The 14,665-nt window shown below is 49.7% G+C and overlaps 1 protein-coding gene across 1 annotated transcript in view; it reads right to left on the minus strand.

The window, feature by feature from the left end:
- Positions 1-493: 493 nt before the first annotated feature.
- LOC140218902 (neprilysin-1-like) overlaps positions 494-14,665 on the minus strand; it is a 32,841-nt gene continuing 18,669 nt past the window's right edge. The window contains exons 5-6 of the mRNA XM_072288601.1: positions 13,622-13,831; positions 494-736 (exon numbers count right to left, since the gene is read on the minus strand). Of these exons, the coding sequence (XP_072144702.1) occupies positions 494-736; positions 13,622-13,831 (453 nt within the window). The remainder of the gene's footprint in view (positions 737-13,621; positions 13,832-14,665) is intronic.

Here is a 14,665-nt window from a genome sequence, read left to right on the forward strand (position 1 = left end):
AATGTCATCTTTCAAAAAGTACGTGCTTTTAATACCGCGTCAATGGCGGTTCAACAAATATGCAACACAACTATAGCACAATGAATTTCCGACAGAACTTCAGTGGCCAATATGCAAGAGGTTTCAACACTCACCTGAATGACATTTCAGTAAATGCACAATGTGTTGTCAATGCATTATTCAACATCGACCAATGACATTTCAACATTTTCTCAACGACATTTTCTTTTTACCCGAAACAACGGCAATTCATGAACAAAAAAACGATTTGCGCTAGCGAACATATTGGAAATGCTTTCTTGCAATTGTAGTTCTTCCTTTCTTCTTTTCTTTCTTTATGTCTGCTTCCGCGGAAGGTCATTTTCCGCAGAAGCCAAACCGTCGTAAGTCATTGGCCTGGTCGTAATCCCCCGACCCTGTATAGAGCAGGGACCTGCTCTGTTCACGCCACAGGTAACGCCCGCGACGCCGAAGATTGCATCACCCGTGGAATCTAGTGGCCGCATTCGTCCCAGCTGGAGGACGACGGCGTCTTCGCGCAGCCGAAGGCGTCGCCGAAGGCGCGCAGAGTAGGCAGCGCGAAGCGGCACACGCGGTCGGCCAGGCCGCGCTGCTCGACGCTCCGCTGATACCAATTTATGCAGAGACCCACGAAGAAGAGCTGTTCGGGTGTCAGGCCGAACTGCTCTGCCTCGTGGCGGAAGTGTGCCGCATTTTGCGGCATCTGGCGGAAACCCTGCGTGAAAACGGCGCGAAGCCTTGTGTGCACTAAACACAGCGGCGAAAATAGAAGATATATATATATATATATATATATATATATATATATATATATATATATATATATATATATATATATATATATATAGGATGCCCCAGCTACCCTTAGCCAATCCGTCCAAAGAAAATTATTATTTAAAAACCATGGTGCGAGGTAGAATTTTAAGACCTACGGTGTTCGGTCGTCAGACCTCTTGTAACCGAACGCCACACGTCTTAAAATCGTGTCTTGCACCACGCTTTCTTTTTATAATTATTTTCTTTGAATGCCTTGGCTAAGGTTAGCTGGGACACATGGTATAGGGTGCCACAGCTAACGTTAGCCAACCTGTTGCAAGGGAAAAAAAATTCAGAGCCATTGCACTCTGGGAAGGTGCATGACAAGCGGAGTTATATCTACATATAAAAAAAAATAATACAGCAAAACAATATAATACAAATATGCACGCTGTTATGATTATTTGTATTTACGTTTATCTCGTGACCACAGTAATTATGGCTTTATGGTCGCTATGACAGACGGCCATGGGCTCTGTGACAACGCTGCAGATGTTCTTAGCGAACGTTACGTCTACGCACGACCGATGGCGCGTCGTGGAGACATTGGTCTTGCTGTAACATTGAAGGCCGAACCTTTCCAAGAGAAACGCCAAGAACCACTCTCCGTCGGCGCGAGATATAGATGTATTACGTAATAAAGGAGTACAGCTAGACAGCTTACGTAATATCTTGGAAAACATCTACAGAGATACACTGACGATAAAGTCACCCACAATGACGATGGTATTTGTGTCAACCGGGAGAATCCACCCAATGTGTCGATGTTTTGACCTTCCGATCTTAACGTATACGGTGGCGACAACAATTCCGTCCCCAGTCTACGGCGCACGCGTTGGCAATTCCACGGCAAGGATCTCACCCATCGTCGGTAAGACATAGGGCGCAATGGCTGTGCTGTCGTTGTTTGCGTAGATCGCAACGCATCAAACCAACATCCATCATCCATCACCGGTTTTGACCCATCTGGCATCAAACGCAGCTGGCACACATGCGCTAATACGATTTCGCTTTATGCTTAAGCTTTTTTAACTCTATAGACGCCGCCATCGTATTTGCGTATACGCACATCACGAAACGCTGAAAACTAGCCTAAAATAGCTCCACTGTAAAAAAAAAAGGAAATAAAAAGCACGGTGCAAGATACAGTTATAAGACCTACGGTGTTCGGTCATTTGACCTGTGACGAATGATCACCATATGTTTTATAATTGTATCTCGTACTGTGCTTCTGTCTTTTTTTTTTTTTGCTTTTAGCTAACGTTAGCTAGGGCACACGGAATACGATATCACTTGTGCTCACAGCGCTACTCTAACTGGTGGTTACTAATAACGCGGTTGCGCTTGAGAAGATCCGACTCCGCAAGCAATACCGCAGGTCGTTTCAGTCGACGAAACCCAAAATCGAATAACTGGACTCGCAGCTAAATGCTTACAATGCAAGCGCCACCACTACTGCTTGACTGCATGGCGCCTTTCTACTGTATGTTTGCGTGGCTGTGCCACAATGCACTGTTTCTCCTTCTTGTAGCCGAAATGGCTTCTAAAGCTGGTACAGCGCAACATAGAAAGAAAGAAACAAGCCAAGCCGGCCAGATAAAGGAACAGAGCGCTGTTCCTTTATGTGGCCGGCTCGACTTGTTTCTTCCTTTCTATGTGGCGCTGCGCTAGCTTTAGAAAGCAATACCAACTCGCCTAATCCTCAACCCTAGCGAAATGGCTTGTTTTTTTTTTCTTTTCTTTAAGGCAATTATTTCTTAGCAAGTTACCTCATGCCTTTCCCTGTGTCGGGTATGTTTTTCTAGCCTCTTTCGTGGGCTGATTCCGACGATAATGCAGTCTAAAGATGTGGGCCCTCGCCGTGGGTATGTGAAGCTTAAAATGTGACCTGATCCCGAAGATAGCGCAGTTAAAAAGTTTAGGCAGTCCGACGCTCCTCCTACTTCCCTCACGCGAGGAGTGACACGATAGAGTGCCGGCCGTCAGATGATCGTGAAAGGCTTCCAGCACCTCACGTTGCAGAGCACGTGGCATGACCGGAAGCCATTTGTTGCCATCGACGTGATAAATGAAGCGATGTAAAGCCCCACTGTGCAGCTTGAATTGATTAAGTTGTTGACGAAGTCAGGCGTTCACGGGTGAAGATGAACCTTACATGCGTTTGAGAATACTTCGGCAGTATGGGTCGACACTTTGGTGGGACACAAGGACAGATGGGCTGTCGGGTCTTAGCAATCGGGCGTTACGATATGTAAAGCCGATGATGAGAACTCTCCATGTATGCTAGTACGAAGAGTCGATGGTGAGTCGTCGTGGTTCGGCAGAGGGTAGCGAGTTAGAGCATCAACGTCCTGATGCGTCTTTCCAGTCCTGTAGGGGACATCGAAATCGTACTGATGTAAGCAAAGCACCCAGCGGACAAGCCGACCCGATAAGTTCTTTACCGATGAAAGCCAGCACAGTGCGTTGTAATCGGGAACGACTGTAAAATGGCGACTGTGGAGATGTATGCGAAATTTTAGCGCTGCCCAAACAACAGCAAGGTACTCCCCCTGCTCGGTTATTGTATAATTCTTCTCTTCCGCGGTTAGAGTACGACTAGCGTAAGCAATTACTCATTCGCGGAAGGTCTTGTCATGTTGCAGCAGAATGGCACCGAAACCATGACTGCTAGCGTCAGTGAAAAGGAGGGTGGGCGCACTCGGATTGAAGTGCCACAGAACTTGCTCCGACATCAGGGCATGCTTTAAAGCCAAGAAAGCCCGTTCAAATGCGTCGGACCAAACGAAGGGTGCGATACTTGCGAGGCATTGATGGAGCGGGGACGCAAGCGCAGCGAAGTTGCGTACGACGCGCCGGAAGTAAGAAGCAAGTCCGACAAAACTGCGCAGGTCTTTTTGACGCAGCGACTGCGAAATTCTAGTACGGTGGCAAGCTTCTCAGGATCCAGTCGAATACCTTCTTTGCTGACTAGGTGCCTCAGGATCTTGATGTTCTTGCTGCCAAAACTGCATATTTTTGTGTTGCTCGTGCTGTAGGCCAGCGTTTCCAAGACAGGCGAGGACTTCATCAAGACGTTGCATATGTTGCGAGAACGTGGTTGAAAACATTACAGTGTCGTCTAGATAGTACAGACACTTCTTCCATTTCAAACAACGCAATACATTATCGATCATGCGTTCGAAGGTGGCGGGCGCATTGCAGAGTCCAAAACGCATCACATTAAACTTGTAGAGCTTATCTGGAGTGGCAAGCAATGTTTTTTCCTTGTCGCATTCGGACATCGATACTTGTCAGTAGCCTCATCTAAGGTCATGGCTAGAAAAAATTTATATTCGGCGCCGTGTAGCATATCTAGTGCATCGTCGATCCGTGGCAAGGGGTAAACCTCATTGAGCGGGATTTTGTTCAGCGCACGTTAATCGACGCAGAAACCCACTGAATCGTCTTCTGCACTACAACAACTGGAGAGGACCAGGGACTAGTGGAAGTGCGTATGATATTTCGTCGAAGCATGTCTGATACGTTTTCCTCGATGATTTTGCACTCTGGAAGAGATACGCGATATGGGCGCCGGTGAACAATGCGGGAGTCGTCAGTCTGTATGCGGTGGGTAGCGGCAGTAGTCATACTGAGGACGGACGAAAATGACGTCAAACAAGGAAGCGTGTTTGTTCAATAGGGTTAGAAGACCTTGACGCTGGGCAGTTGTCACGTCAGGGCTTATGGTTACCGACAATGGTGTGCAAGAGGCATTGCTTAGCGGCGATCTTGACTGTGGTAGATCTGTAGACAGGGCAACAATTGCAACGGGATGAGTGCCAACAGCGCAAGTGAAAGTTGACCCACGGGGCAACATTTCGGATTCGGGAGTTTGATTTAAAGCGGTAAGCAACGCAGACCCCTCAGAGAAGCGAAAAAGGCCCGGGGTAATCAGAAACTCTTGAGATAGGGTATGGCCGTAGGATAGAATGAGTACGTCGTCATCCACGATGTTGTTGGAGCTGACACTTATAATCTCTTCTCTAGATGGTCAAAGAACGTAATCGAAGGAGGCGACGAGGCAAATGCGTTCTTCATGGTTAGGTAAAGGATAGCCGGTGGCATCCAGATGTTTGATGCGCTGACGATAAGAGGTAGAAGCGGATGCAGAAGTCGCACCTGAAAATTATTTCGTGGGTACGCTCACGAAATACCGCAAGAACAGTGGTGTGTCGAATTCCGTACGAGCAGTACACTGCCTGATTGGACGAATAATAGCGCTGGTTGCCTCACGGATAGAAGGGCCGGAGTAAGGCACTCTCACTTTACGAAAGTGGGAACAAAAGCCGTGATGAGCCATGACAACTAGCAGTGACAAGTTCGGCAGTCACTCTGGAGGAATCGTAGGCTGATGCATTTGATGCAGTTTTCCCTTCTAAGACTGCAACGGGGAGCTTTACGAGTGGGTGTTCGTGACGCGAAAAGCGGGCCAAAGAGGCGACACTGAACGACAACGTGGAGAAGGTGACCTGTGGCAAGATTCACGAGAATTCGTAGGCATATCAGTAGGGTAAGGAAGGAGAAGGTGACCGGTGATAAAGCGGTGCGCTGGTAGCCCATTGCTGGGCGCACACCTGTACGTTCCTCAGGAGCATAGCCTCATCCTTTTGACGCTTTCGACAAAACCGGAAGATGTGCCCTCGATAACCACAGTAATAGCAAAAAAGTAGTAACGCTGTACACGCCCTGGCGGTTACAACGATGCCACTAGAGCGTGGTCTTCTGGTGTAGGCAGAAGGGGCGGTAGAGGCTGAAGAAGGCGCCCCAACGTCGGCATACATTGGTACCTGACGATTGCAGGATCCGTCAGAGCACATTAGATGCGAAGCAGACCTGATCTCTTGCTTAATGATGTCACGCAAGTCGGTCGGTGAAGAAGGGACGGTATTTTCCGGAGCGCAGGAAGCGCAACGCCCGTGAAGCTCTTCATGAACGATGTCGCGGATCAGCGTGCGCAAGTCCGTGGCTGAAGGGAGGCGAATGTCCGAGGCATCCGTGTATAGCTGGAGGGACTGGAGTTCCTCAAGTCGCTCGCAAGTAGTGATCACATCCCGCATGGTAGCAGGATTTTTCCTAGCAAGGGCGTTGTTAGGCGACGGTGTTTATGCTTTTAATAATGCGGCGTATTCAGTCGCTCTGGAACATGATGGTGGTGACATGCTTTCACAGTGCAAGCACATCCTCAATGCATGAGGCTTACAATTCCCAAAAGAATTGGATGCGCTCAGCGAGCTTCTTCGCGATCTCAGCGCGAACAGCGGGAGAACCGAAAATCTGCCGAAGCTGTTGCGTGAACGCCGCTGAGTGAGGAACATCTGGCTCATGGTTCCAAAACCAAGTTTTCGCGGCATCGGACAGGTTGAACGTGACGTCTCGCAACTTCTGTAAACTGTCCCACTTGTTGAAGTCGCTTACGAGGTCGTAGTTTTGGAGCCACTCCTTGCCGTCATCCCCTCATAGACCAGCGAAGACTTGTGAGTCGCGCTGACGGCAGTTGATGGTCACAACAGGATGGCGAAGGCTGCAGTGGAGCGGCGGCATCGGACGTGCCTGGATTCGCTGCAGCGAGCATTACCGGTGATGTTTAATGCGGCGACCCGAGCGGAGCTCCACTGAGGACGTGCGAGAAGTGTTGGGGAACGAAAAGCACATCCACCACTTATAAGGAACCGCTTTATTCCAACCGAGCTCGTGCTTCCACACGAAGATGAAGCTTTGTGGCTGATGATGATATTGTTAGGGGGAGAAACGACGCTTGACAACATATTTACAAGATATATACAACTGGCAGAAGACAGGCATACACGATGGAGCCCGTGCGCGCGACTGTCGGCGATCGTCTTCGTCAGTCCTCTCATCATCGTTCGCTACTGCCCCACCTCGTAGCATGACCCACGGTGGCGAAGGCACTGTTCCGGCACTTGGTAGGTTTGAGTGATGTCGCATCAGTCGAGCTACGTGAACGATATCAGAGGAGGATCGTCGTGTGGAAGTACTAGAGGGTGTAACTCGTAGATCACATCCGTCACTTGACGCAAGAGAAGGTATGGGCCTGAGTAGGGCGAAATTAGCTTTTCACAAAGACCAACTCGCCGTGCTGGTTTCCAAAGAAGCACGATGTAACCAGGGTTAAAGTGGGCATCGCGGTGACGAGCGTCATACATGCGTCGGTGCTTTTATTGGCAAATGGTCAGACGCAGGCGTGCAATCTCGCGTGCCTCAATAGCTCTAGATATGACATCTCGTGCATATTCTGACGTTGTATCGAGAACGGCTGGGAGGATCGTATCAAACGGTAATATAGGGTCTCGTCCATACAAATAAAGAAATGGAGAGAAACCATCAGAATCATGGCGGGACGTAATGTAGGCGAATGTGACAAACAGCAGAGCGGCATCGCAGTCACGGTGGTCGGTGGAGACGTACATAGCGAGCATTTCTGTGATAGTTCTACTGAGCCGCTCTGTGAGGCCGTTGGTCTGGGTGTGATACGCCGTGTAAACTTGTGCTTTGTAGTGCAGGTGTGCCATGTGTCCTGGACAACTTGTGAGAGAAAGTAGCGGCCCCGGTCGGTAAGGAGTTGTTGGGGAGCGCCGTGGTGAAGTATCACTGCGTTGAGAAGGAAGTCAGCGACGTCGGTTGCACAACCGGGAGAGCCCGCGTGATCGCGTACCGGGTGGTGTAGCCCGCAGCAACTGCTATCCACTTGTTCCCACTAAGCGATAGAGGAAAATGTCAAGACCAACTCGAAAGAATGACGCAGATTGTATTTCAATGGGCTGAAGACGGCCAGCTGGTAGGTCTGCTGGTTTTTTGCGGTGCTGACAAGATTTACAGGAGGCGACGTAACGGCAAACGGAAGAGTAAATACCGGGCCAAAAGAAACGAATCCGAAGACGGTCATACAGCTGGGTGTCCTTGAGACTCCCAATTAACCAGTGGTTGGGACATCATGCGCAACTGTCCGAGCGCACTATCACGCATATGCTTAGGAACGACCAGTAGTAGTTCAGGGCCATCAGGGTGCATGTTGTATCGGTACAATATGCCATCTTGCAGCACAAACATATGCTAAGAGGAAGAAGTTGGCAGTTCCGTCAGGCTGAGAATGATGCCTCTCAGGTAAGAGTCGCGTCGTTGCTCATCGGCGATGTCACCAAACGCGGTAAGCGCGAGGACGCAAGTTGACTCGCCGGTCTCAGGGTGGTCTGGTGGGCCTACTGGATGACGTGACAAGCAATCAGCGTCCTCATGGAGTCTGCCTGTCTTATAGACCACTGTGTAAGAGTACTCTTGGAGCCGTAAGCCCACTGATCGAGACGTCCAGCTGGATCTTTTAACGATGAAAGCCAGCATAGGGCGTGGTGATCGGTGATAACCGTGAAAGGCCGTCCATAGAAGTAGGGGCGAAATTTGCCGACTGCCCAAACGAGGGCGAGGCATTCACGTTCGGTGATCGAGTAATTGCGTTCGGCTGCTAACAGAAGACGGCTAGCGTACGCAATGACACGGTCGTTACCGTGCTGTCGCTGTGCCAAAACAGCGTCGATACCGTGGCCGCTGGCGTCGGTGCGAGCCTCCGTTGGGCTGGACACGTCAAAGTGGCCGAGAATCGATGGCGGCGTGAGTAGCGTCGTCAGCCCAGCGAATGCACTCGCTTGATCGGGACCGCAGACAAAAGTCGCGTCTTTGTTAAGAAGTTCCGTTAGAGGGCGTGAGATGTCAGCAAAAGTTCGCACGAATCTGCGGAAGTAGGAGCAGAGGCCTAAAAAGCTCCCAACGTCGGTTGTGTACGTGGGCACAGGGAAATCTTTGACCGCGCGGACTTTCTCCGGATCGGGACGAACACTGCAAGAGTCGACGAGGTGTCCGAGCACAGTAAGTTGACGGCGGCCGAAGTGACATTTCGTCGAATTGAGCTGAAGTCTCACCTTTTCGAACACTGAACGAACTGTCGAGAGACGCTCGAGGCGGGTGTCAAATGTCAGTGAAAAGACAATGACATCATCGAGGTAGCACAAGCAGATTGACCACTTTTAAGCCGGACGGCGTCCATCGATCATTCGTTCGAATGTGGCGGGAGCACTGCATAGCCCGAATTGCATCACCTTAAACTGATCACCATCAGGTGTAATAAACGCCGTCCTTTCACGATCCATGTCGTAAACTGTCATCTGCCAATACCCGGAACGAAGGTCTATTGAAGAAAAATGCTTGGAACCACTGAGACAGTCAAGTGCGTCATCTATCCGAGGTAAGGGGTACACGTCTTCTTTTGCTACTTGGGGCCCTATAACGTAAAACTATTCCAATATGTTTTTATTCCAATCTTCTGACGTCGAATTTGCGTAACCACCGACGCAAGCATCGGGCGGGTGTGTTCAGACAACCCGACGCAAACAACGGGCGGGTGTGTTCAGACAACCCACAGGGTTGTCTGAACACACCAATCAAACACTCTTCTCGTTTATAGGAGGTCACTTTTGTTTGCTTGAAAAACGAATAACATTGCCTACATTGAGCGGCTTGTATCTTATTGGCTGACAAGAGGCGAGCGGCACACTCAAGTGGAGAGGCAGTCGATGGGGCCGAGCCACTGCACTGAAAATCGATAAGCGGATGAAGAGGGTGGTGCTGGCGTCTGCGATTGGTCCGCTTTCCTTCACCTAGCTTGCGGTGGCCAGTCGAAAATCGCGGCGGCATGCAATGGAAGTTTAAGAATGACACTACAACGGATCCTCAACAAAGAAGCGTTGGTAGAACGAGGTCATAAACGTGCCGAAAGTGTTCAAAAACGTTACACGACCACGCAGAAAGCTTTATTATACGCAAATAAGCCCATGCTCTCCGGCAGGTGCGAGTAGCCAGTGCCTGAGTGATTGGCGGCAGCCATCTTTTATTCCTTTCAGAACGGGGCAGCCTGAGGGTATTCAGAAGAATATTCAGTTTTGTTCGGCATTTTACTGCATCTTTAATGCGTACACGTCACTTTGACGCGGTGAGTTTCCGCGGTTTTGTGACGTCGCGTGACAGGCAGATGAAGTGGGTGCAGCCCGAAAACTCTTGACCAATAGCCGAGGGCTAATGTTGAAAAGGCGTCGAATCAGAAATAACAATTTTTCTTTTGTTCGGTCAAATCAGGCATAATCAGTGTGTACACGCCATATCAGATGGGGAACTATCGCGGTTTTTGTGACGTCGCGTGACAGACAGGCGAAGTGGGGGTGGTCCAAAAAAGTTTTCGACCAATCACGTAGGGCTGATTGCAGAATAGAAATAGAAAAGTTTGGAATAGCTTTACGTTATAGCGCCCTTGGTTAAGATTTCGATAGTCAATACAGAAGCGCCAGCTGTTGTCCTTCTTTCTAACGAGCACGACAGGAGATGCCCATGGGCTTGAAGAAGGTTCGGTGACATCACGGGCAAGCGTTGTGTCAACTTCTTTTTATATAACTTGGCGCTCAGCGGAGAAGACACGATAGGGACGTCGGTGTATGTGTTTGGCATCGCCGGTGTGAATCCGATGCTTGAAAACTGTTGTTTGGCCCAGTGGTCGGTCATGGCGATAGAAAATGTCCTGGTACGACGTGAGCAGGCCCCGAAGCGCGTGTATGTGTTCGTCCGGAAGGTCAGTGGCGATCATCTTCGTTACGTTATCTAACATCGTGTGGTTCGAATCAATAGCAGCAGGAAGCGGTGCAGCAGGCTCAGTTAAAACGGAGACGTGATAGTCGGAGGCTGGAGCTAGGGTTGCGAGAGAGATACCCTGGGGTATCACTTGAGGGCATAGTCCAAAATTCACAATAAGGAGACGTGCGGCATTGCCCTTTATAGTGATGACCGAGTGCGGAAATATGACATTCTGCGAAAAGGGGACGGTAGCGTTGGGCCACACTATGTAATCGACGTCGTCCACAGGGGGATCAGGAGAGACGTCGATGTACATCATGGCTAGATGTCGCAGACAAATGTAATCGGCGGAACACAGCCGACTCGGTGCAGGATCAGAAGGCTCAACGGCATGACGTAAGGCAAACTGGATAATCTCTGCAGAGCAGTCAATAAGAGCCGAATGTGCCGAGAGAAAGTCAAGTCCTAAGATGATTACATGTGGGCCCTGATCCAAGACATAAAAGAAAACTGAAGTGTGGCGCCCGGCAACAGTGGCACGGGCGGTACACAACCCAGCAACAGCTGGAGTCGCACCATCGGCAACGCGGACTACAGCGATAGGAGCAGGGGTAAGAACTTTCTTCAGACGAATACGGAGATTTGAGTTCATGACCGATATGTGGGTGCCTGTGTCACTGAGTGCGATGACAGGTATGCCGTCCACGTCTACGTTGATGAGGTTGTGATGTCCAGGTAGTGTGAGCAGAGGAATTTCTGGTCGGGTCGTCGCGGCAGGCTCACCTCTCGGAGCTGCGCCCGTCAGTTTTCCGATAAGCGGCGGGAGTATGAGGGAGAAGGAGAGCGACGACGCAGAGTTGAGCGGGGCAGCTGTCGGGATGGCGAAGGGGAACGGTTTGATCGTGCCGGCCATGATGGAGGAGCGCTGTCGTCGTCAGTGTACCGGCACACGGGAACTACCACCTGGACGTCGGATGTTTCGATAGCTCGGCCAAGGCTGCGAGTTCCAAGCACTGTGACAATGGCGGGAAATGTGTCCAACGCATCCACAACAGAAGCAGATGGGCCTGTCATCGGAAGTGCGCCATTCTGCAAAATTCTGATAACGAGGATGAACGGATGGGCTTCTGTATAACTCAAGTGCTGCGGGTTGACAGTAATCAGGTACGTTGACTGGGCAAATCATCTGTAATCCAAAAAGACTTCTTCTTGGGCAAGTTGGTGCTTAGAATTCCTAGGTATATTGATTGTGGCGCGAAGTACATTTCGTGAAAAGGGAGAGAAAAAGAAGACAGATAAGCGTCTGTAATCCTGCGTTCGCTAGTTCTTGACGCACAACGGTTTGGATAAGGGAAATGGTTGCATGGGACTCGTCGGAGTTGCGCACCTGAAGGTGAACTGGGGAGGCCGCTTCAATCTCGCGGCTGATTATGCGCATAGTATCGTCGGATGCAGCAGGAACGGTGGAACGGGTGGTAGAAGGAGGTATTCGTAGGTAGACGTCGCAACCGTGTTCGGAAGACGTGTGAAATTCCGACTACCGCGGCGACTTTTTGTTTCTTTAAAGCGTCGGCATTCATTGATGACGTCTTGCACTGTGGATGAGTTCTTAAAAACCAGAAGTGTAAATGCGTCATCCGCGATATCTTTGAACATATGCGCAACCTTTTCCGTTTCCGGCATTGTGTCATCGACTTTGCGACAGAGCGCGAGCACGTCCTGGATGTACGTCACATAGGATTCGGTGCAAGTCACAGCTCGGCATGCAAGTTCTTTCTGCGCAGCACGACAGCGTCCGATGGGCTTGCCGAACAGATCGATGAGCTTTTGCTTACATACCTCCATGCTCGTAAGTTCCTGTTCGTGGCTCCGAAACCACACTTGTGCCGTGCCCGCCAAGTAAAGTATGATATTCGCTAGCATTAGAGTCGGGTCCAAGTTGTTGCTAGTGCTAACCCGTTCGTACAACCAATCTTCGACGTCGGTGTTGTCAGAGCCGGAAAAGGTACCTGGGTCACGTGGTTGTGTGAAGACAACGGGGCGGTTGGCGGCGGATGGTTGATGCACTGTTGGAGACCTGCTCGAAGCATTCTCGTCCCCGCCTTGCGCTGGCATTGTAGATGCCGCCAAGGAGCGTCCGCTGCGTAAATCCGTCTTGAGACTTGAAAAACCCACACTCTCCCCCAAAATGTTACGGGGAGAAAGGACGCTTGACAAATATGTTCACAAAATATATACAACGGGTAGAAGACAGGCATACATGATGGAGCCCGTGCACGGGACTATGGGCGATCGTCGTCTTCGTTAGTCCTCTCATCATCGTTCGCTACTGCAGCGCCTCGTAGCAATATATACAAATGAAGAAGATGTACAATGGATGATGATGTATAGAGATGATGAAGATGAAAGTCAGGCATGTGTTGCGCTCGCAATATATTTAAAGCAAGTTTTCCCATTTTCTCCACCTCGAGTCACTCTTTTTTTTTTCTTTCAAAGTTACTAAAGTGTTTCCGTGGTCTAACAACGCCCTCTGTGGAGACAGGCAAAGACGAATTTATTGCCAAATGCGAAAGATACCGAGATCTCTCGCACCATCTGCGAGCATATTTTCTGGAAGTTTCCATCGAAAAGCTGAGCGCAGCTAATCATAGTCTCTTATTTCAGATAGCGCAAAGTGAGATAGAGCACAAAGTGAAACAGGTTGGTGTGATATATCACCAGGCTGTGGCATACGTGTGTGCGTGTGTGCGTGCGTGCGTGCGTGCGTGCGTGCGTGTGCTTGTGTGTGTGTGTGTGTGTGTGTGTGTGTGTGTGTGTGTGTGTGTGTGTATGTGTGCGTGCGTGCGTGCGTGCGTGCGTGCGCGGGCGCGCGCGCAAGAGAAGTCGCTGACCTGCTTTATGTATCGTTGCAAAGTATCGTTGCCCAGCCCTATCCACCAGTTTGCTCGGAAATACGCTTGCGCCGCTGCTCTTGCTTGCCGACATGCGATGAGCCAAACCATAATAATATCAAGACGGAAAATGCAAAATATGAAGTTCCTGTCCTCTCTGAATATTCAATTATGTGCCCCTGCGGTGATTAACATCGCCAGCAAGGAGAAGCCTTGCTTACCTTGTAAGCATCGAACAGAATCTCAGCCGTGACCGCGGCCTCCAAGACGCGCCTCGGTATACTGCCGCTGTACCACCTTTGCTCTACGTGCAGTCGCCGAAGACACTGGTACCTCCTCCTCAGCGCATTGATATAACCGGAAGACCAGACCCTGTCATAGTAGCCTGTCTCGTTGAAGATCTCCGGACCACGCAGGAACAGTTGGCTCACCTGCGTTAATCAGTATGTCCCTAGTGTACAGCTGCGATCATCGTATTTCGACGCGCTTCTACGGCTGCTACATGAACACAACCGGTGCAATCAGCTGCTCTGAAAACACGGATGAAACTAAGACTTCGGTGGCTAGCGCAGGTTTCACGCAGTTGTCCCCTGCTGAAGCAGTGTCTCCTGCAGGCATTGTTATAGAGGGCACTTTTTTTCTTTAACCTTATGAAATTTTTCATGAATTGCATGCGGTAAAATAGCACAGTTTCTCCTTCCGATTATACTAGCCAGCGGTTGTTTCTTCCACGACAAACCCCAATTATTTGTGAACTGATTAACAAGAGATCACTAACATAATTTTTAATTACCGCTTCTAGAGACTGCAGCTGTGGAGGATAATTGAAGCCTATCCTTCCCAAGGGCCATTCCTTTATGTAAAACATTTCTTGTTGGTTGGTGCAAATGTGTTCAAAGTATCCACTCGATACCACATTTTCGATTTGATTGACGGCCCAGCGGGCCACTCTATTTTTCCTGTCACTGGCCGGCCGGTTGATAAGCCGCTCGCAGTTCTGGCCCCCTGCGATTCGCTGCAATGCACTAACATTACCCTGAATCCAATCTACGTCACGCCGCGGACTACACGCGGAAAACGCGAGGTACCAAAATGAAGTCAATGGGTATATTTCTCGGTGGCCGACATCTTCATGCACTATCATGCTAGAAGGATTTTAGAAAGGTGGAATGTATCTCGGATAATGCAATTCTCAATTATTCAGCATATACGACGTTCTAAGGGATGAAATTTTAAAGTTGATTAGTTATTTTTGTTAATTACCT

This window comes from Dermacentor andersoni, chromosome 1, assembly GCF_023375885.2.
Source record: "Dermacentor andersoni chromosome 1, qqDerAnde1_hic_scaffold, whole genome shotgun sequence".
Lineage (NCBI taxonomy): Eukaryota > Metazoa > Arthropoda > Arachnida > Ixodida > Ixodidae > Dermacentor > Dermacentor andersoni.